General features: G+C 32.6%; 3 protein-coding genes across 3 annotated transcripts; 1 reads left to right on the top strand and 2 right to left on the bottom strand.

Moving 5' to 3' along the window:
• Positions 1–192: 192 nt before the first annotated feature.
• Positions 193–2,399, bottom strand: LOC118043432 (peroxidase 17). Its single transcript, XM_035051404.2, has 3 exons — positions 2,121–2,399; positions 1,796–1,987; positions 193–1,008 (listed from the first exon to the last, which is right to left on the bottom strand). Exons 1-3 carry the CDS (start codon positions 2,325–2,327, stop codon positions 403–405), a joined length of 1,005 nt encoding a protein of 334 aa, XP_034907295.1. The 5' UTR covers positions 2,328–2,399; the 3' UTR covers positions 193–402.
• Positions 2,400–9,459: 7,060 nt separating this feature from the next.
• LOC118043431 (uncharacterized) lies at positions 9,460–17,646 on the top strand. The gene is made up of 15 exons (XM_035051403.2): positions 9,460–9,731; positions 9,815–9,903; positions 10,620–10,686; positions 10,806–10,921; positions 11,688–11,754; positions 11,895–11,943; positions 12,232–12,317; positions 12,517–12,776; positions 12,859–12,914; positions 14,531–14,616; positions 14,736–14,828; positions 15,425–15,734; positions 15,997–16,544; positions 16,890–17,121; positions 17,196–17,646. Exons 1-15 carry the CDS (start codon positions 9,540–9,542, stop codon positions 17,450–17,452), a joined length of 2,508 nt encoding a protein of 835 aa, XP_034907294.1. The 5' UTR covers positions 9,460–9,539; the 3' UTR covers positions 17,453–17,646.
• Positions 17,647–20,677: 3,031 nt separating this feature from the next.
• Positions 20,678–23,114, bottom strand: LOC118043430 (ras-related protein Rab11D). Its single transcript, XM_035051401.2, has 2 exons — positions 22,736–23,114; positions 20,678–21,270 (listed from the first exon to the last, which is right to left on the bottom strand). The coding sequence occupies exons 1-2, from the start codon at positions 22,966–22,968 to the stop codon at positions 20,832–20,834; spliced, it is 672 nt and encodes a 223-aa protein (XP_034907292.1). The 5' UTR covers positions 22,969–23,114; the 3' UTR covers positions 20,678–20,831.
• Positions 23,115–27,990: the final 4,876 nt, after the last annotated feature.

The following is a 27,990-nucleotide window of genomic DNA, read 5'->3' as shown; positions in this document are numbered from 1 at the left end:
AAAAAAATAAGTTTTGCTGTATTTTTACAAATAATAATAATAATAATAATCAAACTAAATCTAAACCAGTCAGTATATATATATGAACTAGTTTTGAGATTTGAAAAATAAAAAATTCCTAAATAAACAAGGTGTATAAACATAGATGAAAGAGAACACAGACACACAAACAAGAAAATGGAGGGTGCAGAATGAACAAAATAGTCTTCTAGGAATATTTGTTAATTTCCCTTTGATTTTCAAGGATTCCAACAAAGGGCAATAGCCGCCTCAAGGATAAAATTGACAGTAATCAGCAACCCTACTTGCAAATTTGATCACCACTTTAACATTATCCCAATAGACACATTAATTTCCCACTATATAAATTATATTTAATCTTATTATATTTGTACTCTAAGCCTAATCTCTCACTTGAGACTCCATGAGCACACGAACAGGCCGGCTGTTGGCCATCCTACAATTGCTTCTGATCTCTCCAGGCCGCCCAGACTGCAGGTCGCCCATCTTTATCATGCCCTCGACAAAGGCCCTGAAAAATGCCTGTTGATTTTTGCTAAAAAGGGTTACGTATTTCCTCGTTTCAGGGAATGTGTAAAGTGTCTGATCAGAATTTAGAAACCCTCTCCCAGCAACCAAGTCTTTGAAGTATCTGTTATCAAATGTTGCTGGTGTTGCATCAAGGTCTCCAGTTACATTTTCATCTCCACCAAGTGGACAAAGCTTGTCTAGCTTCTCTCTGTACTTTGTCTCAATTGCTGGGTCCGGTCTGCCGGAGCCTGACTGGTTATAGAGCCTGAACATTATGGAGAAGCACCGAGCTTGGCCAATAGAATGTGACCCTGAGAGGGCTACCATATCCTTGACAGAGAGGTTGAATCTTTCGAAGAGGTCCATGAGAAGGCTTGCATTAGCTCTTGGACTTGGCATGATATTGTTGGAGTCCTCCTGGCTAGCTGTTAAGCTGTCTACTCTTCCTAAATTCACGTCCCAATCTGGTCCTCCACTCTAATCCAATACAATGAATAGAACAAAAAAATTCAAAAAAAAAAGAGGCTAAAAATCAGTTCTTTAGTAAAGAGTTCTGTCTGACCAAGTCTTGTCTAATCTTCTGAGATTTTTCTCTTTATTACTTGAAAACAATGAGATTGTGTTGAGAGGATGTCTATAATTCCAGCATCCGGGAAAGCCTAGATACCGGCATATCTGGAAAAATGCTGGTATCAGCTAAACCTTAAACTGCAAGATTTCCATGTTGAACAGTGAAGGAGACGCAGTACGGGATTCAAAGGGATGGTCTAGGATACAATTATTGTCAAACTGCGAGCTTCAAAAAGCTACAATTATTGCCCCTCTATAATTTTCACAAGAAGACTAGATTAAAGGGCCACGCCCACACATGCAATGTTTGTGACCAGATGTTTAACGTTAGCAGAATGTTGGATATAGTATTACTCTACTAAGAAGGGGAGAGGGTAGGCCTCAAATTCAAGTACAATCCTCGATTGTCACCACCGAAATGAATCAAGAAAAAAGGGCAAAAAAGGACCTTTTGTAAAGACCGTAATTACGCCGTCGTTCTGTTCATATTGTATGAACAGTAGAGGACAAAAGTTGGACAAAAAGGACCCATTTCGCAGAATATCCGGTGAGATAGGCCTAGTGCGCAGGCCTAGTTGCTTCTTATGGCCAAGTTGCTATGACTTTTAGGGTACACTAGGGTTGTAATTTTGTTCTGTGAAGAATTATAGCAAAAAAACGCAGAAGTCTTGCATAACAGGAGCAAATTTATTACCAGGACAACAGCAGCTCTAGAGGCCATGATAATTATATCTGCACAAGAAACCGTCCGTGGACAAACCTTCTCTAACTCTTCCTTAACTTCATCAATAACTTCATAAGACCTTAAAGAATCTATGTTGGACAGAGCAAGCTTCTCTCCTAGCATGTTTGGTGTGTCATCAAGCAGCACAGAAGCATCACAACCCTGCAAGGAAAAAAGAAAACCCATCAAAGAAAAATGAATTAATATCTTGATAATAATAACAATAATACTAATAATAATGCAAGATTGTCATGAAAACTTGTATTAAGTTTTTGGTTTATATAATAAAGTTTACATTAACAAAACAATCATGGAATTGAAAACGCATGACTGAGGCAGCACTTCTTGGTTCTCTAATCATGTTCCTCCTCATCACGTCCTTGACTATGAAATCAGCTTCCGGGCACGTCTCGGCGTAAAAGCCAGGCCGGAGCGGCACGGTAGAGGCAGAGGTCAAGCCCATGGATACGAGCAAGAGAAAGGCTGCAAGGAGAGGGGACATTTTATATTTTTTTATCTTTCAGGCACTATAGTATAGTTGATAGTTTGTGAGTGAGAGATATGGGCTCATTTTGGTGTCTGGCGTCAGGACTTTTAAACTTGTTGGCCGTATGCCTTCATGTATATATCATGGATGCATGGGGATCTATTCATGGTATGTTTATGTTAATGTTATTGTGATGAGGCGATTGCCTATCTTAAGAATACGTTGAAAAGTCCGTCCACACGTTAGGATGATCTTTGTGTTATTGTGTTAAAGTTACCGTATTGTACCGTGCTTTGGTCAGTATCATTTTTTTTTTTAAATATAAAAAAATATTAAATATATAAAGAATGTTTTTAAATGTTTTGGGTGTGGCAGCTATACCAGACCTAAGCAAACAACAAATAAATAGAAAATAATTATGCATGTTAGTTGTCAAAGGAAAAAAAAGGAAGAAAACAAACACATATAACCAATCACCAACAGCAATCTAATCATGATATATCTACATGTGTCGTACCATATGGAAAAAGATATATCTGTGCATCTAGTTATACAAAGAATGCCCAGATTTAACCATTGAAAAGTGTCTTAGGCACTTCTGTAATGGCATGGATGCTGCCCACTTGCTTGGTCAATATCATTTTTTTTAAAATGTAAATAAATATTAAATATATAAAGAATGTTTTTAAATATTTTAAGTGCGGCAACCACTCCAAACCCAAGCAGCACAACAAACAAATAGAAAATAATTGTGCATGTTAGTTGTCAAAGGGAAAGAAAAAAAAAATACAAACAATTAATCACTACCGATAATCCAATCATGATATATTTACACACGTCGCATCATGTGGAAAAGAGCATATCTATGCATCTAATTATACAAAAAAATGCCAAAATTTAACCATCAAAAAGTATCTTAGGTGTTTTTTTAATGGTGTGGATGCTAACCACTCGCTATAATATATGGAATAAGCGTCAATAATTTTTCAATTTAAAAATAAAATATATAATATCAAAATACTAAAGCATCCTTTGTAATCTTTTTAATTATATAACATATCCATATAATTTCCAGTGTCACAATACCCACTAATCTACTAATCTATATCTAGAGTTGCACACGCCATATATTTATAACAAGTTCTCTCAACATGAACAAAAAAAAAAAAAAAATATATATATATATATATATATATATATATATATATATATATATATGTCACACATGCGAACATATCTATGTATGAGACAATGGAATGATGATGGGCATGGAAAAAGGGGTTTTGAATCTCGTGTCGTGTGGGTGTCAGGATATTAGGACACTGAGAGGAGCAAGATATGGCAATTGGCTGTTGAAGATGGAGTGAGGAACTGAAAGTGTCCCTTGTGAGGGTAGAGCAGGTGGGGTCCTTACTCCCTGTTGACTCAGCAATTGCCCCCCCGTGCTCTGTAAGTGTTGACTTAAGTGATAATTCTAGTGAGTTTTTGTATAAAAAAAATGGTATTTGAAAAGTCAGGTTAATTTTTTAAAATTCTCATAATTAATCTCAATATTAATAATTATCAAAATAAAAATGAACAGTTATTATTTAGTATAATTCAAAATATAATTATTTTATTAATAGTCACAAGTCCATATAAACTTATTACTACGTGGAGAAAAGACATATATACAAAACAAAATTATATTTTTCTTTCTTTTATCTTTTCTTGTTATTTTCTTTCATACATTTAGATGATTTAGTTGAATTTTAGAACAAATAAATACCCTAAAAATAATATTTTATCATCTCTTAAACAGTTCTTTATTTGTTTCCATTTTCAAATATATTTAAAAAAAAAAAAAAGCAGATGCCCTGCCTCATCTTTGAGTAGATTTCTTACATGAAATTTGTTGGCTTTATCTTCCTTGGTATCAACAAGCTCAGCCACCCTTTTTTAGCAGAAGAGTCAAATATGGTGCAAAAACCATTACACCTTCTGAAATGAAGCAGCGCACTCGCAAAATGCCAGAAAAGGAAAAACAAATACGCGTTGTTGAGTCTAGCTAGTTGATTGCCGAGCCCGGTGCTGCTAGCTCCCGTAGATAGGTTACCATATTTCAATTACTGACCCTTCTGTTTCGACAATTCTATAATTAATTTGAGGTTTAATACATCTTTGATTTATTGAGTTCTCTCTTAACCCTTAAACTATTGATGATTTGAACATATGTTTTTTAATTTCAAATTACTTTTTTAATATTTTCACATCATTTTATTATAAAAAATATTTTAATGCTTTAAAAAAACATTTTATAATGGAAGTTGCTTTTCAATGTCGTATTAAATTGGTACAAGTAATGAAATAAATATCAACAAGAATTATTGTGCCGCACGTGTGCCTATTGGGTCAACAAAAAAAACTATGTCTACTATTTTATTTTCATCAGGGGGAAATCCTAAAGATTTTGCCATTTTAAAATATTTAATTTCAGGTTCTGCTATGTATATTTATTTATATATAAGCTTTTAGTGATTTTAAGATTAATAAGATTTGAACTTATGATTTTTAAAAAATAAATTTAAAATCTAATCAATTAATTTATACTTGAAAATTCATTTTTTTTTTGGTAACTCGGGGTGTCCGGGCCAGCTTGCGCGCACCACAACTAATCCCCGTGCTCACTGAATATCCTGCAAGCCCAGTAAGTATGTAAGGTACCGCGGGGATGACAGACATATACAAATGAGGCTTGAACCCTGGTATGAAGAAAAGAAACAAGTTCTTTCAACTACTATATCACAACCCCATGTGTATGGGATTGTTGTCACTTTTATGGACAAGATTTTAATGGCCTGTTAACAGGGAGGAAGTTTATGCATTTGCATGCTTATAAAAAATAAAAATTTGGCCTCGAATTCATTTATCGCCGTTAAGTCAAAAGGAAATTACGTATTTCCGAATGAAATTCTACTTGGGGCCTGTGATAATTAATGTTCTTAATATTTAACCGAGACATATTGATTATCACGCTCACAGAAATCTATGTTGATGGGATAATTATTTGGTAATATAATAACAATTAATTTTTAAAATTTAATTTTAATATCAACACATTAAAATAATTTTAATTTAAAATAAAAATAAAATAAAAAATTTAACTTCAAATCACTTTTAAAACACAAATTTAAATTAAGTTACCTTAATGATGAATGTCGCCCTCTTGACCCTGAGAGGCAGTCTTTGGATCCTCTGAAGCAAGGCTTAGAGCCTGTTGAGATCATCCAAGAACATGCGCTGATATCCCTCTCCGGAACCCAAAAAAGAAAAACACATTACAATATCTATTTTTTTTCAATTACTTTTGTGAAAAAAATTTCCGAGAATATTCTATTAGAGAGAGATAGATTGAGAATGACTAAAATACAAGGGATAATCATAGAATAAATTCTTAAGTTTCATTAAGTATTTTCAATTTGTTATCATAATTTTAAAAAATATATTTTATATCATGAATTTTATATATATATATATATAACTAAAGAGGCTATAAAACCTTAAATAACAAAATTATTATATTAAATTTATAATTACAATAATATTTAATGAGCACAAATTTCTTTAAACAATATATTTCATCATGTTTTAACCTCCATCCATCCTCTTCCATTCAAACCTCTCAATCAACACATAGCTACCAAATTTCCTCCACCTTCCTTGTCATGCCGTACAGTAAGATTTGGCAGGTTAGTAATTTGCATTCTCCACGTGAAGAAACGAAGAAAAATCCAAGAAAATTAAACACTATTCCTTCAAAGACAAGAATTAACGAACAAGAAAAGAGTTTAACCTTGTCTAATACCATCCCAGAACGCCCCCTACCATGCTCGTTCCCGGGGATACAATTTTTAGTAATTATTGCATCAATGATCATTTTCCCTCTGATCGATCTTCACTTTTGTTTTTACATTCCAGTACTTAACAAATAAATTACACCGCAGCTAACAGAGAGGAAATTATGCTCATAGATTTTCCTCTCTTAGTGTTTATCGTGTAAGTCTCTGTCTCTCTTATCCAGCCCATTCTCCACATGAACGCAAGCAACAACAACAACAGAAACAAAATACAGTAACAGAGAGGAAATAATGCTCATAAATTTTCTTCTCTTAGTGTTTATCGTATTCTCCACATGAACGCAAGCAACAACAACAACAGAAACAAAATACAGTAACAGAGGAAATTATGCTCATAAATTTTCTTCTCTTAGTGTTTATCGTTTAAGTCTCTGTCTCTTATCTAGCCCATTCTCCACATGAACGCAAGCAGCAGCAACAGAAACAAAATACAGTAACAAAGAGGAAATTATGCTCATAGATTTTCTTCTCTTAGTGTTTATCGTGTAAGTCTCTGTCTCTTATCCAGCGCGTTCTCCACATGAACGCAAGAACAACAGCAGAAATTAACAAAATGCAGCAACAGAGCTGATCTTTCTCTTCAGCCTCACTTCCCTTTCACCCCTACTGGTCCATCCTGCTCCTCCTTGTCCCCACTTCATTCTCTCGACATTCTCCTTTCTCACTCCCGCACTCGTTTCTCCTGTCACTTTGTTGAAACTCGTCAACCACAGCTGGCACCCCATCGACACCATCCTCTTGCTCAGCCACAACTTTTTCCCCACCAACTGTAGCGTTCAACAGCTACAGTATTATTGCCTTCATTCAGTGTTGCTTGATAGTGTCATCTCATTGTAGGTTGAATATTCCACCTGATCTTTAAGCATTGTCCCTTCCTTGATGAACACGAAAGTATAACACCACTTTCCCACTACTACATGCGTTGAACATTTTTGTGATGGTGGTTTGTTAAAGTGTCTGGATTGTGCGGGGAGAAGACGTGTACCTCTTTTGACATTGCTTAGCATCGATCTACGACCATTTCTATAACGAAAGATTCAGAGTTTTGAGATTTGTACAATATAAATGTTTTTCTTTTGAAAAAAACCAGAATGTTTTTTATTAATCATAGAACCCTAATTGAAAAAAAAAGGAGTGGAGAAAGAAAAAAAAAAGATTTTTTAAAAAAATTGACATGATAGCTATTATATGTGATATATTATATGAAAAGATAATTTTATCTTTTGATAATTTTTGAATTTTTTTTATATAAAATATAATTTCTCAAACTACAACGAAAAAAAAAACCAAATTTTGGAAGCTTTTTTGGTAATTATCTCAAAATATAAAGACAAAATAAAAGTTAGATTTTTAGTGCACTAAAGTTTTTATTTATTTATTTACTTGGGTGTCTGGGTCAGCTTGCACGCACCACAACTAATCCCACGGCCCACTGAATATCCTGCAAACACAATAAGCATGTAAGGCACTGCAGAGATGTCAAACATAGACAATAAAATTTAAACCCAGATATAAAAAAAGAAAACAATTCCTTTTCATCATTAAACCAATACTTCAAGTGCATGCAGTTAAGTTTTTGCTTGCTCGACTTGTTTAGTGAGATATAAAAATTCCTGCTACTTATTGTTTTCGTGAATATATCTACTAGATAGTCCTTTTGCTTCAGCACTGGACAGCGCAGCAACTTTTTATTTCTTCCTCCTTCAAGTGATGAGACCGTCTCTTAAAAAAAATCAAAAAACAAAATTGATATTTTTAAAATGTTTTTTTTATAATTTTAATGTACTAATATTAAAAATTAATTTTTTTTAATAAATTCTCAAATAAATTACACTTTAAAAAAGCAAAACTATACACTGTAAAAAAAAAAAAAAAAAAAACCTACCAGAGTACACCTGGTAATATCATTCGATAATGCGACACTAGTGACAGCAGAGTTCCTGGGTTCTGCTCTCTTTTCTTTTTTTAATCATGGCATGGTGTTTGTTTGTGAGGAAAGTTACAAAATATGGCGTTTTATGCAGTCTGACTTCGCATCAAATATCTCCAAAAAAGCCAACAACTTGCCATGGTTCTTTGAACATGTTTCCATGTTCTACAAGCTTATAGCAGGAAGTTAAATCCGTGCCATGCCCCATTTTCGTAAAAACATACTCTACTCAGTCACCAAGCTAGGGGTAATTAATTTTAGGCTTGTAAATGATTATTATTGGATGGTTTTCTTTAATACTTCAGCACGATTTTATTTTATTTTATTTTATTTTATTGAAATTAGGATACTGTAAAATCCTTTTTTACCAGTTTATTTTATGCCCAGAAGCCTTTAAATAATATTATATATATAGACGTCCACTCGGTTTCAACATCAGATATTTTGGGTTCACGTAATTTGATGAATCAAAACTAAATTCCATTTTAACAAAATCTTGAACAAAGCATTCACAGCTGAATTAGTATACTTGAACAAGTATTTACTTGCGATGAACTCATTAACTACTTGAATATAGACACTCGTTTAAGTTACTTGGCATCTGTTTGTTTCGTGTAAATTATTTTACAAGAAAATATTTTTTAGATTTTTTATGTTTTTTTCCTTTAAAATATTTTATAGTCAACCTTTAAACTTAGTTTATTTACTAGAAAATATGTTCAGCTCATAAAATTTTATAAAATATTTTATAAATAATAATCCATTTATAATATCATACAACTATTTTAACTACCACTTTCATCTCAACACTGCGATAATTTACTATCATCTTCTCCATCATTATTTCATGTTATCACTATCTTTTTTTTTTTATTATTTTCTTCACCACACTATAACCAACTTCATTACCATTATTAAAAAGTATTTTATGGGGAAATATTTTACACAAAAGAAAGAATACCCTTGGTCTGTAAAATTTAGCATGCATATAATAAATTGAGCGCACGTTACATTTTTTACATCGATGCACATTTAAAAGAATTCCACCACATTTATTTTTTAATAAAAATTCGAAATTCCTTGACGATGATTATACTGAAAATTAAGAAATACTACAATCTCGTCAACTTGGCCCAAACAAGAATACGATAAAGCCCGTTATCAAACAATGGGTTCAGATAGAGACATATGCAGTGACAATGGGCTATTATAATGGGTTCATTAATGAATGGGCCGGCCCTATATCCTTACAGTCCAAGAATCTGAGATTGATTCTAAACTACACGTCGTCTGGAGTAACATGTCGAAAAAACATTAAACCTGGACAGAAACCTAGTCCATTAACAAAAGGTCCAGAGAGCTAAGCAGCAGCAGCAGTCTTCAACACCCCCACAAAAAAAAATGGGAGGGAGAGGAAGAGGAAGCAGGTCACGAACTCAAAGAAAGCACTTTCGTGATGGCAGAGAGAATGTTTGGAAACGCCCCAAATCTGACAGTGCCTCGTCTGATCCCAACAGCAATAACAACTCTGAGAACAAGACTCATTGGCAGCCTTTTTCTACTCAAAACCCCGCCTTCGACGAATACTACAAGGTAACACTTGCTTTTATTTTGTTTAAGATTAAATACTATTTTGTTTGGTTTGGTGGGGTTTTATTTTTTTTATTTTTTTGCAGGAGCAAGGGATAGTGACAGCAGAAGAATGGGATACCTTTGTCGAAGTTCTTAGAACACCCTTGCCTGCTGCTTTTAGAATCAATTCAAGGTAAAGTTTTTGATTTCTTTTGCTATTTAAATTGTCGGGTATTCTTTGTTTTGGCTTTTTGGGTGTGTTCGTAATTGTTGTTCCTGAATGCTGTAGCAGTAAAAAGATATAAAGTTAATTATTTTTTCAAGCTGATGAGGCAAACTTTGAAGTTAAGATTTGGGACACGAAAAGGTAGGGTTTTTGTAGCTCTCAATGTTGTCTACAAGCAACAGACTAGCCAAGATAGGTAAGAATGATAAAATCACATAAGATGAATATCCTAATAAGGTTGCTATCCAGTTCTCTTTGATATGAATTGGATATGATTAGGTGAATGATGAATGAAAATGGTGATTTTGGCAGCATATGTCAATCTAGTGATCTTTTTCAAAGGGAGGTTGCTTTAGGGATTGCAGGAAGACCAAAAGGGAAGTGGGATTTTTGAAATATGGTCGACTGTGACTGGACAAAAAATATGGTCGTATGGAGTATGAAATGACGGGAAATTATATTTGTGGTAATAAGGTCCTTTACCCCCCCGAGTCTTGGATTGAATTCAGATGCTGCAAGTTGTATATGGGCAATTAACGAGCATAAGAACTGCATTTTGAGGGTTTATATATAAGGTCCCATGTGTTCTTCACACACTCCTTGACTTTGAACATTGAAACTGCATGGTACAGTATGGGGAAAAGTTACTAACCTTGTGATTTTTATTTTTTTCAATTTTGCAGTAGCCAATTTTGTGAAGATATCAAATCACAGCTTGAGAATGACTTTATGAATTCTCTTAAAGCAGAGGTAAGTTACATTTATTTTTTTTTGAGACTATAACACCTTTGATAGTTATGCTGCCAAATGCTGGTTGTTACAGATGATAGCTTACTGTTTTTTCCCTTCATTTTTGTCATTTTTGACAGACCACTGATGGTGGTGAAGTGGAGGCTATTAGACCATTGCCTTGGTACCCTGATAATCTTGCCTGGCATTCAAATTTTTCCCGGATGCAGCTAAGGAAGAACCAAACCCTTGAGAGGTAAATCATGCAATTTCTGTTTGTTAGGGTAGTGTTGTGAACGTGTTATAATATTTTCTGAACGGATACGTGTACCTGATAATACTGACATTGCTTACTTATGTTCTTCCCTTTCTTGTTCCAAAGATCTGTTTTACACACAAGGTTTTTCTATTCTGCAATTTTCAGTCATTCAGAATTGACCTGTGCAATGCATTTATTTTACATATTATCATTTATGTAGACTTGTGCCGTAAATGACTTCCTACCACCAGGGGTACATATACTATGTTCAGTTAACTTAATGTTTTTCCTTCAGAGAAGTGGAGTTATTGCTATATAATTTCTCAAGTTTATGATCTTGGAAAACACTTCAAACTTCTCTTAAAGTCTTTCTGACAATCAGTCTAGTTGTCATGATGATCCAACCAATTTCAATTTATACAATTTTCAATGGAAAAAATGCTTTCTATTCTTTGAAAAATTCATGCATTATTTTATAGGGTAACTGTTTGGAGAAACAGCTCTTCCATTTTTAACAAATGATTGTTTTTTCGTTTTTAGTTTTTCATGGAAAAGAAAAATTAGAAAGGGAGATTGAAAATGGAAAAAGTTTTATGCAGCCTATTAGACCCATTGTTCTCCTACTTGTATATGATTTGTTGGTTTTCATAATTAGTGCTTAAATTATATGTAAAATATGTGCAAGCTGCCCGCAATTAATGCACTTGTTTTTGATTGCTTTCCTTTTATCTACCAAATGTTGTTTTGGATAAAATTATTTCAGGTTCCATGAGTTCTTAAAGCTAGAAAATGAAATTGGAAACATCACCAGACAGGAGGCTGTCAGCATGGTGAGCAAGTCTGATTTTGGGTTTATTCAATGATTTTTGGTTGTTTTGTCCTTTAAGAATGAACATCTCGACTCACATCCCTGTGTCATTTTGCTAACTGATTGTTAATCCTACAACTAAATTTTTTGTTTGTGATAAAGGTACCTCCACTCTTCCTTGATGTACGTCCGGATCATTTTGTATTTGATAGTAAGTTACCTATAGTGCATTCTAATTCTTTTCTTTATTTTATTCCTTTGGCAATACAAGTGACTCATCATCTCTTTATCTAAATTAGCTTGATGTATTTATAACAGCAGCTTTCTTACCAAAAAACATTGATATCCTAGTGGTTTACTTTCTAAAGTTTCTAGTAGCAGACATATATATCTCCCCATCACCCCTTAGCTTGCTTATAAAGTTGAAATGGGTTGCATGTCATGGAAAATATCCAATACCCTGTAGTATTTCCTCACTGCTCTCTTTCCTTGTATGTAGTGTGTGCTGCACCAGGTTCAAAAACATTTCAGTTGCTGGAGATTATATACCAATCAACAAAGTCAGGATCACTTCCTGATGGAATGGTTTGTTACCTTTTCTTGTTTCACACTCTGCTCTATTCTATTATTTTCTTCATCTATTTGTTTTATTTTGCTTAGTCGTCTCTTTACCTTGAATTGTATCAGTACTTGGAACCACCTAGTTGATTTGTTTCAGTTACTTCATTGTAATGTTAGAATATGAAATTGATTCACCATTACCAATATTAATTTACTTGTCTAGGTTATGGCAAATGATCTGGATGTCCAGAGATGTAATCTTCTCATCCATCAAACAAAAAGAATGTGCACTGCCAACTTGATAGTCACAAATAATGAAGCCCAGCACTTCCCTGGGTGCCGTGCAGACAAAAATGGCTCTAAAGCTTCTGAAATGGAAATCGAGCCACAGATTAGTCAGCTTCTCTTTGATCGAGTGTTATGTGATGTTCCCTGTAGTGGAGATGGTACCCTCCGCAAGGCTCCAGATATGTGGAGGAAATGGTTGGAATTCTTGTGTACTTTCTCATTTTTATGTTTTTCGAGCATTCAGAGTGGATTATATTTGTTTTCCCCTCTAATACAGGAATCCAGGGATGGGCAATGGGCTCCATAGTCTACAAATTCAGATAGCGATGCGAGGTACCTTAATGAAAAACCTTAAATTGACATTTCTTTACGAATTGAAAACCTTAGCTTTTAGGCCCTTTTTGGCTGATATTATGTTGCTCATAAATAGCATGTCAGTTCAAATTTCAAATTTTCTGCTCTAAGATTAATAATCATCAGTGTATTGCCAAAGGAAGCACTAATCTTCCATATGATTATGTCCTGACAGGTTATTGGTTGTTAGTTGTCAATTTCTAATCCCACAGGCTTCTCGAGATGTCGGACAGAGTTGTCTAGTCTGCCCACTTTTGTTATGTTTTCATGATATAGCTAGACAATCTGTGATTTCAAGGCTTTGACTTTCAGAAGAGCTGATAAAGGGCTTGTGATTTAAATAGCATCTAGATTGAGTGAGATTTAAGGGCAACAGGAAGCTTAGATTTGAAGACTTTGGTTTCTTGAAGTTTATGGTAGCTGCAGAATTAGGTTCCTAGCAAGTATTTGCTTAGTGAATTGAAGAGAAAAAGCAAAGGGAATGATGCTGGTGTCTAGTACAGTATTGGGGTAAAACTTGGGATTGATGAAAATGAGAAATGACAATTTGTTGGCTTTTACGACTGTGGATTGGGTTCTGTGGTTTCTATACTCAGAGATAGATGGAAGAATAAGTGTGAAAATATAGGGCAGCATGCCCTGCTGTTGCCAAAAAACACAATTCTATTTCTCAAAGTTTAACAATATGCTAATAGAAAGTCTTGGAACTCTCTGTTGCCATTAAAGGACTGCTACAAACTAATTTGAACTTTAGAAAAAAAAAAATAAGGCTCTTAAAGTTTGTTATTGTCTAGAAAATTTACCTAAACATACTTTTTTTAGGAAATTGCAGAAATTGTGATGCTCTCCTGCTCAAGAGTCTGTTCATAACTCTAGACATTAACTCTCAAATGAGGTATTTTAGCCTCCACCTTAAGGTTGATGCAATGTATCAAATCATCTCTATTTCATGTTGCAATGCTCTCACATAAGAACAACAGAAATTTATCTACATGCTACAGCAAGTAATTCTTATATACTGTGGTTGCATGTTCCTTGACCTGGAACAATTCGTTTCTGGCCCAGAAAGCATATGGGCAACCCTTATTGGCAATGGCCCTCCAAAAATCACCAACTAACATTTAGCTGGCTCACATTATAGTATGCATCGACGTGGACAATGAAATCCATGATGGGTCTTTCTTGATGCCTTGAACTTCATTTAGTAGCTGCAGTTCAACATGGGATAATAAGGGATTGTTCAATTTCATTCCTTGCATGTTTTCTGCTGGATCCATAATTTCAGCATTTTGCTGATAAAGACAGGCATATTTTCAAGCTTCTAATCTACTTATTTTTTTCTCGTTTGAATGAAATATGATACATCTGGTATTAAGCATGGTACATTAGAAAGTGTAAGTATACTGGATTGTGGTTTTGGCTTCACTCCAAATGTTTATGATGATTAAATGTGGATTTGAGGAGCTGAAAGAATTCTGCTCTCACCTATTTCTGCCTTAGTGGAGTCAGTCATTCACTCTTGGATTTTGCCCGGATTTGTTTCAGTAGAGGTGCAAACTAGCTAGATTTAATATACATTATATTGTGATGCACAGGCCTATCATTGCTCAAAGTTGGTGGAAGAATGGTGTACTCGACTTGCTCAATGAATCCAGTTGAGGATGAGGCTGTTGTTGCTGAGGTAATCTAATACCCATTCACAAGTATATCACCATTAGACATCTTTGACTTTTCAAAAAAAAAAAAAACAATAATTCTAAATCTTGCTTAATTTTGGTGCCTGTGTCTGTTTTTCCGAAGATTCTACGTAAATGTGGAGGGTCTGTTGAACTTGTTGACGTCTCCAGTGAACTTCCTCAACTTGTTCGTCGGCCTGGTGTCAGAAAATGGAAGGTATGTTATTGCTGCCAAGTCCATTTTCTATTGAAGCCTTAACAGGCTAGTAACACGGATGTTGAAAAGATTTTTGCATAGTTCCTATGCCAATGCTGCCTTTTTTTTATTTAATCTTTCTGGCAATGCTACTTCATTTCCACAATATGATGATCCCCCCCCCCCAAAAAAAAAAAAAAAAAAAAAAAAATCTCAGACATTCTGATGTTTAGCATATTCAACTCGCTTTGGATGTTGTCAATAGAATGATTGGTCTCCTTTAGAGAATAGTTGAAACAAATGAACATTTAAATTGAGTTGTTTTGACAGGAAGTTTAGAGGAGTTTCTGATATTTCCTTTGTTTTTTTTTTGTTGGATTAAGATTTTATATTTTAGTGCTATCAAATACTGTCACCATCCCAGAAAGATATCCATCTTTTGGTTTGTATTTTTTTTCTGATTTTCACTCTACCAAAGGCATAGTTGTGTTCGGTTGAATATCAGTTTGGCTGGCTTTTGCCCTGCTAGGAAAAAATTCTGTATGGTGTTAGGAAATGGGATCTGCTTTCAATTTCTTAATTTTATATGACATAATTTATGTTTATTGGTTCTGCAGGTACGTGACAAAGATCTCTGGTTAGCTTCCCACAAAGATGTCTCCAAATTCCAGAGATACCATATACTTCCCAGCATGTTTCCTTCAGGCAAAAGCTATGTTGCCCCCGCCAACAAGGATCTTGAGCACGAGAATGGTGAAAATGCAATTTCTGAAGATGGGATTCTGCCAACAGAAGATGCTTCTACTGAAGATTTGATTGAGGAAGTTTCTGATCTCCCCCTGGAACGTTGTATGAGGATAGTGCCTCATGATCAGAACAGTGGGGCCTTTTTCATTGCTGTCCTCCAGAAACTCTCTCCTTTACCAGGTGAATTTAAGCATTATTGATGCATCATACTATTATAAAGAATCTAAGCAGTAACCCCCCCCCCCTTTTTTTCATGTTCTAGAGATGTTGCCCCGTTGCTCATTACCACTTTCATTTCATCTCCCACTTACAAAATGCTGAATTAGTGCTTGAAATAAATGTTGATTCAGATCTATTTTTGAGGATGTCTCTGTCGCTTCATTCTTATGTTTTGCATGTTAGGCGTTTATAATGTTATATCTACTTCATGATTTCCCTGCAGCCATTCAGGAGAAACCCAGTAAGAAAAGGAATTTGTTCAAAAAGAATCCTGAAGTGCAAGGAAAATTATTGGATCAGGTTACTGAAGATAATAGTGGGCTGGAGCCAGACTCCAGAGATGTCGCAGTAGAAAAAATTTCTGAAGCAGCCACAGAGGCAGATTTAATTGTTGATGAGCCAGATGAAGCTGATATGGAACCTGATCCTTCTAATATATCTAACCAAGATTCAGAGGAAACCAAAGCACTGGTTAATGGGGAAACTGATTCTGGGAAGGCTGTGGGGAAGAGAAAGTTGCAACTTCAAGGCAAATGGAAAGGGGTTGACCCTGTTCTTTTCTTTAAAGATGAATCTATTATCAATAGCATAAAAATGTTCTATGGGATTGATGAGTCATTTCCTTTTGATGGCCACTTGATCTCAAGAAATAGTGATAAGAACCATGTGAAGAGAATTTACTATGTCTCAAAGTCAGTTAAGGATGTTCTTGGGTTGAATTTCCGTGTTGGTCAGCAACTTAAGATTGCTTCTATCGGCCTGAAGATGTTTGTAAGTAATCTACATGCTATTTAGACATTATTTTTTTGTTATATTTTTTTTTCAAAAGCCGCAATCATAGCTTTTTCCCCATTCCCTCCCATCCTTTGGCCTGTGAGTGCTCTTTCCATATTGATTGACATACTCCAAAGTTTCTTAGCTACCAGGCTACAACCCTATGCCATGAGCTACGTTGCATCAATTGCCAAAACTTGTGCTAATAGATCAAGTCAGCAAAAAATAACCACCACCAGTTCTACTATATGTTTCTTTTTACCCAAAAAAGGTGGTTGCCTAGGCTTTATTTAACAAAGAATTGTTCATTTCATGATTTGATTCTTTCCCCTTTTTTTAAAGGAGCGACAAACTTCAAGAGAAGGTACTGCTACCCCCTGTTCATTCAGGATATCATCAGAAGGATTGCCAGTGATTCTTCCACACATCACTAATCAGATCCTACATGCATCCTCGGTAGATTTCAAGCATCTTTTGCAGTATAAAGCAATAAAGTTTGCTGACTTTGTTGATGCTGAGTTTGGCGAGAAGGCATCAAAGCTAATGATGGGTTGTTGTGTTATAGTCATGCGAGGTATGTAGCAGTTCCTACCATGTTTGTGTTATCAGTGCATGAATGTGTATTTACCCCATCGTCGTTGTCCGCAGACAGCAAAACCATGTCGGATCCTATCAAGGTGGATGCGTCAACAATAGCCATTGGCTGCTGGAAGGGTAGATCCAATTTGAGTGTGATGGTCACAGCAATTGACTGCCAAGAATTGCTAGAAAGGCTTTCAGTACGCATGGAAGCTGAAAAAGGCTCTTCAGTGCAAGAAAACAAGTTCAATGTTGATGAACTGCAGCTTAATGGAGCAAGCAAGGTTGAGGAATCTGAAACTACTCAGCTGGCTGCAGATCCTTGAATTTACAGCAACTTTTGAGTTTGTCTCTAATCTATTTGTACCAGTTCTGGATTTATTTATTTTTAATAGATACAACATATCATTTATTTTTAGCCTCTTCTGGGTACCAATTTTATAATGTTCCAGGTCTTGTATTTTATCAGAATGACTAAACCTTTTTTGCTGTATTAAGCTAATGCAATTTTGACGAGCTACATGATTTTCGCAGCAAATTCTTGTTTGCTGGAGTTCCATGAAAAACAAAGACTCTTGTTCTAAAAGGGGTAAGAAAGCCGTGCTAGTAAATGACTAATGAAGCAAGGCAACGGTAGATGTTGGTGGCAGTTTGGGGCATTGTACTGTAATAAAATGCAAGGAGAGGAAGAAGCTAAATAGGAAAATAAAGGGTTTTTTGAAGAAAAAAAAATATTTTGGTAAAATAACATGCTTGATATGTTTCAAAAATATTTTTTAAAAGTGTTTAGAAAAAAATAAAATTTTAAATTAATATTTTTTTTTAGTATTTGTAAATCATTTTAATATACTAATATTAAAAATAATTTTTAAAAATAAAAAAATTATTTTTTTAATATATATTTTTAATGAAAAACACTTTGAAAAACAATTACAAAAAAATTAAAAATTAAACAACACCCTTACAATCTCTCCAAGAATCTTATCAAATACTTTTATTTTGCCTTAAAAAAAATTAAAAATTAAATTTATTCTAATCTCTAAGCATTATTGGACCAAATACTTTTATTTTACCTTTAAAATAAGCAAAAATCAAATTATCTTAATCTTAGCCAAAACTCCATTTCTGTTAATATTTTATTTCTGTTTTATTTTGATGAAAAATTCCTTCTCTTTTTTTTTTTTTTTTTTTTTTTATCATAAGCATAGTTTCTCATATAAAAACTTATCATGTAAAGCAATTTTAAACCAAGAAACAAAAAATAATATCTTGATTATTTTCTTGCGACTACATGAAAAAATTGAAGAATAATTAATTCAAGGAAACGATATAAAAATTAACAATAAAATATATATTTTAACATCATTGAATATTCATGTGAATTTTTAAAAATATTTTGCATATAAGTTTCATATTATAATTGTTAAAAAATTAAAAATACAATCATAAAAAGATTTAATCTTATTTAAAAAGCATGCCATTATTGATTGCTTTTTGAAACATCATTATAATAAACATGATTCTATTTTTAAGATATAAGAAAATTAAAAACAAAAAACAAGATAATGGCTAAGAGAGGCATTTAGACCGCAAGGCTCGTGCGTATGACACATTAAAAAGCTTAGGTGTTAATAACATGTTTAGAAGTGTGATTATAGTTGTTTTTCAAGTGTTTTTCATTCAGAAATATATTAAAATAATATTTTTTATTTTTTAAAAATTATTTTTGATATTAGCGTATTAAAATGATTTAAAAACAAAAAAAATATTAATTTAAAATAAAAAAATATAAAAAAATTGAAATTTTTTTCAAAAATATTTTTAATACACAAAAAGAATTACTGGTCTAAAAAACCAAGCTTGCATGGCTAGTATATTAAAAACAAAAAAAAAAAAAAAAAAAAAAAAAAAAAAAAAAAACCCACACCCTCAAGCAAACATCCCTCTTTTCACTTGAGTTTTATTATTAAATGGATAACACTTCGTCCATCAGAGCGAATAAAATGTCTAATACAATTAATTATGGCATTTTTAGTGGTAGAAAAGTGGATTTTGGGGTATTAGATTAAAAAAAAAAAAAAAACAAATTCTACTTATTTTTAACAACAAAAAAAAAAACCATATAAAGCTCAATGACCCCATTTACTACCCTAAACACCCCTAGAGCCTCAATCTATTTTTATTTTGTTTTGCAAGATCAAAGTTTTTAAATCATTTTTAAAAATGACTCTCCTCTCTCAGTATTAAAAACTAAAACATTAAAAAAAAAGATTGAAACGTGAAAATCTAAAATTACAGGGATCAAACATGAAAAAAGAAAAATACATGAACAAAATTATATGTTTACACGTCTATGAACAGTAAAAATTGTTGTGAATGTACATTGTAATCCATGATGATTTTTTTAAAAGGAACCGTGGTTGAATAATAGTACAAACAACTGTTAAAAACCCTAAATATTTTATTTTATTTTATTTATTTATTTATTTTAAGTGTTAATATTGTTCGCATATTCTATATAGAGAAGTATTTATATTTATGATTTTGTTATTTTGTTGTAAAATGCATATCTTTCAAGTAAACATTGAATTTTATATATATATTACATGAACTTGTATTAAATTTTATACATATTTTATTTTTATTCGTTTTATATTATAAATTATAGGTTTTTCATATTATAATTTTTTTTAATCAATATAGACCTCGTTGGTCATCTTTAATTCAACTCCCAAGTTTAATTTTTTTAAAGGCAAAAATAGTTACGGTTGTTTTTTTACCATGTTTTATCATGTTTTTCATTAAAAAATATATCAAAATAATTTTTTTTTAAAAAAAAATTATTTTTAACATCAGTATATCAAAATAATTTGAAAACACTAAAAAAATATTAATTTAAAACAAATAAAAAAAAAGCTTTCAAATTTTTTTATTTTAAATTTTTTTAAAAAACGAAGAGGACCCTAGTATCAAACTTCGAATTCCTTCTCTCACAGGAAAATAAGTTCTTCATGCATATAAATGCTACAGTTATTTTAGAAACTGAACGTTATCAAAAGAATAAAAAATTCAACGGAAAAGGATTTCTTCAAACTCTTGCCAATAGCAGTTTCTACTGACCGACATGCAGTACAAATATTTTGCTTCATAAATTTGGGAAATCATAATTATTGATACAAAACAGAAAAGAAACAAATTTAAGTTTCCCTAGGAACAATCATTAATGAGACCAGATGCAAAGATTATAATTGTTAGACGACAGGTTGTTTTAGAGCAAAAACTTATGAAACAATTAATATAGTCCATGCTAAAATTTTGTGGTCTGACCGACAGACACCATATATCAAATAGTTAGAGAAACTTCTGTCAAATAGGTAGCAACAGCTAAAAAAGCCTCTCAAGCAACAGAAAATTCTCCAGAAACAATTCCACTTCCATCTTCAATTTCCACACCACAAAGCAAGGTATTTAAAGTATTCAAAACATTCATCGACATTATGAATTTTTTCCTTTCCGAATGAGATCAAGGAGAAGATAATATGCGACTCAGATTTTCCTCAAAATAAGAAACTAATCAGCTGCTCATGCAAGCTAAATTATAAGAATGTAAAATTTACAAAGAACTACATCACACCTTTCAAAAAATTGCTATTAGGAATTAAGGGGAAGCACGCGGTTTCAAAGCCAAGACTGATCAGATCACAATTAGCTACAACACTTGCTCTTCGCTGGAATTTCTTGTGCAGGGCCTGGAACGATAATCTTCTTGCCAGATAGCGATGCGGGGTTACCATTGCTTTGATCTTCACCAGCAACCAGGTTCTTCTTGTTTACAATGTTGAAGATCTCTGTCAACACAGTCATAAAGGCGTTCTCAACATTAGTTGCTTGCAGCGCAGAGGTCTCTAAGAAGAATAGTCCTTCCTTCTGGGCAAATTCTTTGGCATCCTCAATGGGTACAGCCCGCTGGTCCTCGAGATCACTTTTGTTCCCAATCAAAATGATAACTATGTTCTTGTCAGCATGGTTTCGCAGCTCTTCCAGCCAGCGTGGTATGTGATCAAAGGTCAGACGCTTGGTTATGTCATACACCAGCATTGCCCCAACAGCACCCCTGTAGTATGCACTTGTGACTGCTCTATACCTGCTCATTGAACCCCCAAAAGCAGAGAAGAAATCAACATTTGCTAATTACAAAAATTAACATCGATTCTGTCCAAAAGAAACAATATTGCTTCCCAGGGCACTAACAGAACAATTCTGAAATTTTCATGTTAAAGCACATAGTCAGATCTAATCAGGCTATCACTGGGTTTTTCCCTTTTCTCCTACCAGATATCATCTGCCTGGGTCCCAAGAGATTATTAAAGTAAGTATTAGTCATCAAATATAACATCCATCTCTAACCACCATGATATATACAAAAGATATTTCACTAAACGGTCCAAAAGTTATGGCTCAAAAGATGCTTCAAAATAAAGATATTTCTTGTTTAACAATAAAGTTTTAGGCACTAAAAGAAGATTTTCAAACAATATAATAACATTCCTCAGAATAGCCCAAAGTTCTTTGGAACTCCTAAATTCTCATTGCTCTAACAACTGTATATCAACTAATACGAGAAACCTGTGGCGTACAAATCCCCATAGTCTAAAAGACAAAAAGCCACAAGAGATATCTTATTCTGTAAGGATAAACAAAAGAACAGTGACATGAGCTGGATTCACTTCCTAGACCAAAAGCAACTTTAAGCAAGGTAATTAATTCTTCTTTCATCATGAATCGAACCAAAGGCCACCTTTTCTCCAGTCAAATATCAACACTAAACAGAAGAATTATAATCCCCACCCCCGACAAAACCAACAAAAAAGGCAGTCGGGGAGGCAAAAAAAGAGAAAGAAAAGCCAGTAATTTTTTAGGAAGGGCTAGTGGGTGATGGCCTGAAGCCACAGCACCCATAAGAGCTAAGCAGGGCCCAGAATCAAGATCTATCCTAACAAGTATCACTATGACCCAGCCTCAGATCCCCCGCAAAGTCGACGTTAAATCAATTCATTAACATATCCATACTTCAATCACAGACTTAAAACCGGATCAATTTGCATCCAAAAGTTTGCGATTCATCATGAATCAAAAACAACAGACTGTGCAAAAAAACAATCAAATGTCGACAATTAGATACACTTGAAAAACTTGAATTGCATTACCATATACCTCATCTTCTTTCTTTCTTTTTCCATTTTTTTTCTTTTTTCATTTGATTCCTCCCAGATCAGACACAATGTCCATTTGTATTATAACATCAACCACGTGTTTTTCCTCCAAATCTAACACTAGAAAAAACAATTCCACATTTGCAGCAAAACCGTCTTTCCAAATCAATGTGTATATAAAACTATACAATCCACGGATCCAGAGACACCAAGCGATGGATAGCCAGCCAGGTGAGCATAAGCTGGCCCGAAGACAACATAGCCATTAAAACCCAATATACATGCAGCTAACATGCTGTCTGTTATTAACGAAGAAAATCCATATCACATCTAGACTTCTAGACCAACCAAAAGAAAAGAAAATTAAAATTAAAATAGGAAAGAATGAATAGTTACCGTTCTTGACCAGCAGTATCCCAGATCTGGGCCTTAACACTCTTATGATCAATAACAAGAGTCCGAGTTTGAAACTCGACTCCAATAGTAGCTTTAGAGTCAAGACTAAACTCGTTTCTAGCAAATCGAGCAAGTATTTGTGATTTCCCAACTGCTGAGTCCCCTATCAACACCACCTTGAATACATAGTCTATCTTCTGGCTCGCATCTCCGTATCCACCCCCACTAGCCATTTTCTCACCCTCTCTTCAAATGGGTTTCCTTTGTTTCTTCTAAAGAAGAGAGCGATTCTTGCTATGTTTTGCTATGGCTAGCTAGTAGATCTTAGCAGTAGTGTTTTGCTTTGCTTGGTGTGGAATTGAAGGCGAAGGCTAATAAGACAATCAGTGAGTGTGGAGATAATCCGGTGCAACGCGTGGCAAATTTATATTAGTGCATCATGCAATCTGGTCCGTCAATGATTCTGATGGGTTCTTTGAGTGGGGACTCCTTTGTCTAAGGTGTTTCTTAACAAGTGCACATTCGAGTCAGGGGGGGTGTTGTAATTAATTTCTAGTTGCTAAGATTTAGTAAAAATGACGATTAAGTTGACATTTTGAAATTTGAGCGCAGATTTAGGGAGAAACTAACAAATTATTTTTTTAAGTTCAATGGATCTCTTAATAAACCAACCAAAAAAATGTGATTGATTTCAGTTTTTAATTAGTGAAAGTGTCAGGTGTTTTGTGATCGTGAAAAAATCATAACTATATATATATAAAAGTTATAAATTTCATTTGATTCCTGCTATTTAGGAGTAATTGTCACCGGTCACGTTAATTTTTTTTTTAAAAAAAAATCAATTTGCTATTGAAAAATAGATAAGATTTCAATTGCCATGGATATGCCATGGTTACATGTTGATTTTTATTTAGTTTAGAAAATTAAATATTATACTTAATAATTTATTTATTTTTCTAGTTAGTTTAGGGTTATTTTTTTTATTGTTAGGTTTTCTAGGTTATTTAGATTAGTTTTTTAATTTATTAAAAGATTTATAAATATTTTAGTTAGGCATACTAGTACCTGAATATAAAATATTCAATGATGAAATTTTGAATTGGAGTTTTGTGATTTTTTTTAATATAATTATGTTAATGTACTTGTTATATTTTTTATTTTTTTTTCTATTTATATCAATTGCAATCAAAGTCGGGAGATTTTAAATTTTTTTTTGTTAGTTGTGTATCGCTAAGTAATCAAGATTGGAAGAAGTTATAAAACAAAGCATGTTTAGATGAAATGGGATAAGGAGCTCCCAGATAATGATAAAAAACATGAAGATATAAATTGTATAATTAAAAATAGGTGTATTTGAGGTCTTGGCCCAGTGGTTGAAGGGACTTGTTCCCTTCCTCTGCATCCTGGGTTCAAACCTCACCATGCACGTCTGTCACCTCCACGGTGCCTTACATGTTCACTGTGTTTGTAAGATGTTCAGTGAGCCATGAGATTAGTCGTGGTGTGCGTAAACTGACCTGGACAGCCACATAAATAAAATAAAAAAAAATAAGTGTTTGGAAACGAGTGACAGAGAACATGCAGGAAAATCAACCTATTGGTTGGCAATGTTAATGAGCCCAGGGGATTGTGAGAAAAAATTGATGAAGTATTCGTGATCAATTTTGAGAAGTCATTTCATAAGTGTAAGCAAATGAAACAACTTCTTGATTGGGATAAATATAATATTAAAACTAAAACTTTTTATGATTTTTTTTTAATTGAAATCAACCACCAAAAATTTATGAAAATAAAAAAGACTATATTAAAAAATAAGATTTCAATGTAGAAATCTTGGTGTGTGATAAAATGATGGAACCGTCCAGGAGAGAAGAATCAAATTAGATGTGGTTTGATATGTGATTTTTGATGAAGCATAGTGTGAAAAGATATCCCTTCTATATATTTGAGGAGAATTTTAAAATTACTGTGTCAAAATTAATGTTATTGTACTTTAAAAAAAATTATGAAACAAAATTTTAAATCTCTTTCTAACTCTAAAATTGATTTTATTATTAGAGAGATATTCAATATATTATTGACAAATATGATATTTTTAATAAAAAGATATTTTTAAGATAAGAGCTGTTTAAACTCAAGAATAAATTCTTTTTAACTTGAGAAGAATAATGCATTATGATTTCTAGGGAAAAGTTTTATCTTAGCTATTTTTATTTGGTTTACAAAATTAAATATTATATTTAATAAATTTATTTTTTCTAGCTTGTTTATAATTTTTATTAGTTTTTGTTGTTGAGGTTAATTTTTAGATCTATTTAAAGAGTAATAAATTTTTTAATAAGCAGACTACTTGAACAATATTGTTCAGTAATAAAAATTTAAAATAGAATTTATATGTGATTCATTTTTCAGCATGATTTTGTGTTTTTATATTTACTATTTTTCCTGTATTTTTTTTTTAATCTAGCAAACGAATCTTTGCACATGAGAACGGCTTGCCTATTGTCTAAAACTCCCCATGTTTAAATATATAATCTTTTTGAAATCATCATTTTCAACTGAAATCGACCGGCATTGGGTCATAGGATTACCGAGTGATGGTAATCAAAGATAATTAAACAATATTAAATGTCATGAAAACTTTAAGAAACTGTCCAAAAGCCTAATTATAATTTATTATAAAAATGTTTTTTTTATTAAATTAATAAAATTTAAAACTTATTAACCTCTTATAAGTACATCAAGACGAAATATAAGATTAAGGTAATAATGCGAGATCATAATAAAAAACAAGATGCATGATTTTGTTTTTTGTTATATTTATTTTCACAATTTAAAAATATTTTTAATAAAAATTGAAATTTTTTTATATATTTTTTAAAATTAATATTTTTTATATTTTTTTATTATTTTGATGTATTTTTTTTTAAAAATATATATTATTTTAATTTATTTTTAAATAAAAACTACTTTTAAAAACAACCATATTCACGAATTACAGTGCGGTCATGTTTGAAAAAAAATCGTAGTGAGCTGGTGATGTGGCCAATAGTGATTGATTCAACAGGTTGTAGCTGTGGGGTATCATGCAGAGGATTATGGCTGATTTTGAAAATAATAATAAATAGGGAGGCTAGAGCAATGATAGCGGTAACAGTGAAAGTAGGGTGGTGGAGGGGGCGGATATCTCGGGTGAGTTGTCCGCCTAAACAGCCCGGTGATATTTATTGGCAGTGGCAGGCAAAGTCTTCTTATCTCCAAAGTAGAAAAGTTGGGTGCTTTTCAATAATCGACAATTATTGCACCTTAGTAATGCCACCTAAGGCCTTCGATTTTTTTTTAATATTATTATTATTAAGTAACACGTGCCAGATTTTCCTGGTGAAATGGTACAATTGAAAAAATAATTATGAAAATAAGAGGGCGGTCATAACTTATTGAAACATAGTTTTGTTTTTTATTTCTTAGTTTAATTTGAAATTTTAAACAATAGTTATCATCTATAAATTAAAATAATTGATTTACTTATGATATACTATTTTTAATAGTTGTTATAATTATAATAAAAATATCAGTTGTAATCAATTTAAACTTCATTAGAATTTCTTAACTTATTAGACTAATTAATAGTTATGATAATTGTCATGATATACACGGAGTTATATGACAAATATGACTCCTAAATTGATGGGGGCTTGGATATATTAGGATAAATCATACGAATATGATATGAAGAGTTTAGAAGTTGTCAACTAGTATTATGGTTACTAGAAAAAATAATGGTATGCAGGAGTGTGGGTAAGAAAATTAGTCGTGCATAAGAAAAACACATCACCTCAATGCACCCTACTTAGGGTAAGCTGTATTATTGAATCATTTTTTTTTTTTTAAGTCATGTTTTTATCTATTAGTTTGTCTAAAGTTCAAGGAGGTCCCCTTAGTAAAAACATCATTATCTTATCATGCTAAAATCTAAGCATTATAAAGCTCAAATATTATGTAAAATTCATATCCCAAATTTAAAAAAAAAAATAATTTTTATGGTGTTTTTAAAATTTTAGCCAAATACTAATAGATAATCACAAACTTGTTGTGATACTCATTAATTGATTTTTTTTTTGTATTTTCCCAAGTATGATAAAATGCAATTTTTATTTTTTATAAAATAAACATAAAAATTTTAGAATTTGGTCGTAAGCACACAAATAAAAATTAAATTTTTTATTTTTTTTTTCAAATAAGGAATTTCTTATTTTTTGTATTTTTATGAAATTTTGAAGAAAAAACAATTATATTTAATACCGGGTCAATATCTTATAGTATAAGTTTACAGTCTAAATATTAAATAAAATGGTTGGAAAACACATGAGGGCATTAAACTCCAGTATACTTTATTAATTCAAGCACACATAATTTCTTCGGCACAACCATATTTGAAACCATGTACATCTCAGTAGCTCGGACGGGATCATAACCTTCAATGGCCCTCACTCTTGCCTTTAATGTTGTTATCTTATCATACTCAACATCTTCAAAGTATTTATTTTTTCTTATAGGACTTATTAGCAAATGCATCAACAGTTGTTGAAGCAAGTGCATGTATAATCAGTTATATGAATGTCATATTGCAGTGAGGTTCTTGACCTTGGACACTTGGTATAATTGACTAAATGAATGTCATATTACCAATCCTTGACATAGATCAACAATTAATGATAAATTCTTTAACTCTGGATGATTGGGTATGTCAAGCTCATAAAGCTACAACCAGAATCTCAAATGAATTTTTCTTGGTCAAAGATATAATTTATTAATAAGCTTGCATATATCTTCAACAATAAATAATTTGTAAGAATTTTTAAGATTCAAAGTTGTGCTCAACATAAGATGTTTAATTGTCTACTAACTGAACTTATTATTTAGCTCTTACAATTGTTGATCAATGGTAATTGTAAATATATCAACTCGATGATGATACTCAATTGTTACTGAACTTTTCTTTATGGTGAGATCATCTCACATTAAAAAAAAAGCATCCATTTTAGGAATTTTAATGGCTTGGTACTTACAAAATGATCTCACTTCTTCTAAAAATATTTTTCAATCATCATCTTTTAACTTCCAAATCAAAGTTTTTTTGCTAAACACCTAATGTCATTTAGAATGCCTTAAGATTTTTTTTGCATGGCTTGGCAAAACATATTAGTAATTCTTATAACATTCTTCATTACATGTAAGATGATTACAAAATCAAA

This window comes from Populus alba, chromosome 7 (genome assembly GCF_005239225.2).
Source record: "Populus alba chromosome 7, ASM523922v2, whole genome shotgun sequence".
NCBI lineage: Eukaryota > Viridiplantae > Streptophyta > Magnoliopsida > Malpighiales > Salicaceae > Populus > Populus alba.
The sequence above is the reverse complement of the archived record's forward strand: the minus strand, read 5'-3'. Positions and strand labels throughout refer to the sequence as shown.

Coding starts and splice junctions, on each gene's coding strand:
- LOC118043431 (XM_035051403.2), top strand. CDS start 9,540: ATGGGAGGGAGAGGAAGAGGAAGCAGGTCACGAACTCAAAGAAAGCAC. Junction 10,922..11,687: donor AAGAACCAAACCCTTGAGAG/GTAAATCATGCA, acceptor AAATTATTTCAG/GTTCCATGAGTTCTTAAAGC. Junction 15,735..15,996: donor GAAACTCTCTCCTTTACCAG/GTGAATTTAAGC, acceptor ATTTCCCTGCAG/CCATTCAGGAGAAACCCAGT.
- LOC118043432 (XM_035051404.2), bottom strand. CDS start 2,327: ATGTCCCCTCTCCTTGCAGCCTTTCTCTTGCTCGTATCCATGGGCTTG. Junction 1,988..2,120: donor TCCATGATTGTTTTGTTAAT/GTAAACTTTATT, acceptor TTTTCCTTGCAG/GGTTGTGATGCTTCTGTGCT. Junction 1,009..1,795: donor CTAGAGCTGCTGTTGTCCTG/GTAATAAATTTG, acceptor GTATTGGATTAG/AGTGGAGGACCAGATTGGGA.
- LOC118043430 (XM_035051401.2), bottom strand. CDS start 22,968: ATGGCTAGTGGGGGTGGATACGGAGATGCGAGCCAGAAGATAGACTAT. Junction 21,271..22,735: donor GATACTGCTGGTCAAGAACG/GTAACTATTCAT, acceptor TTCAATGAGCAG/GTATAGAGCAGTCACAAGTG.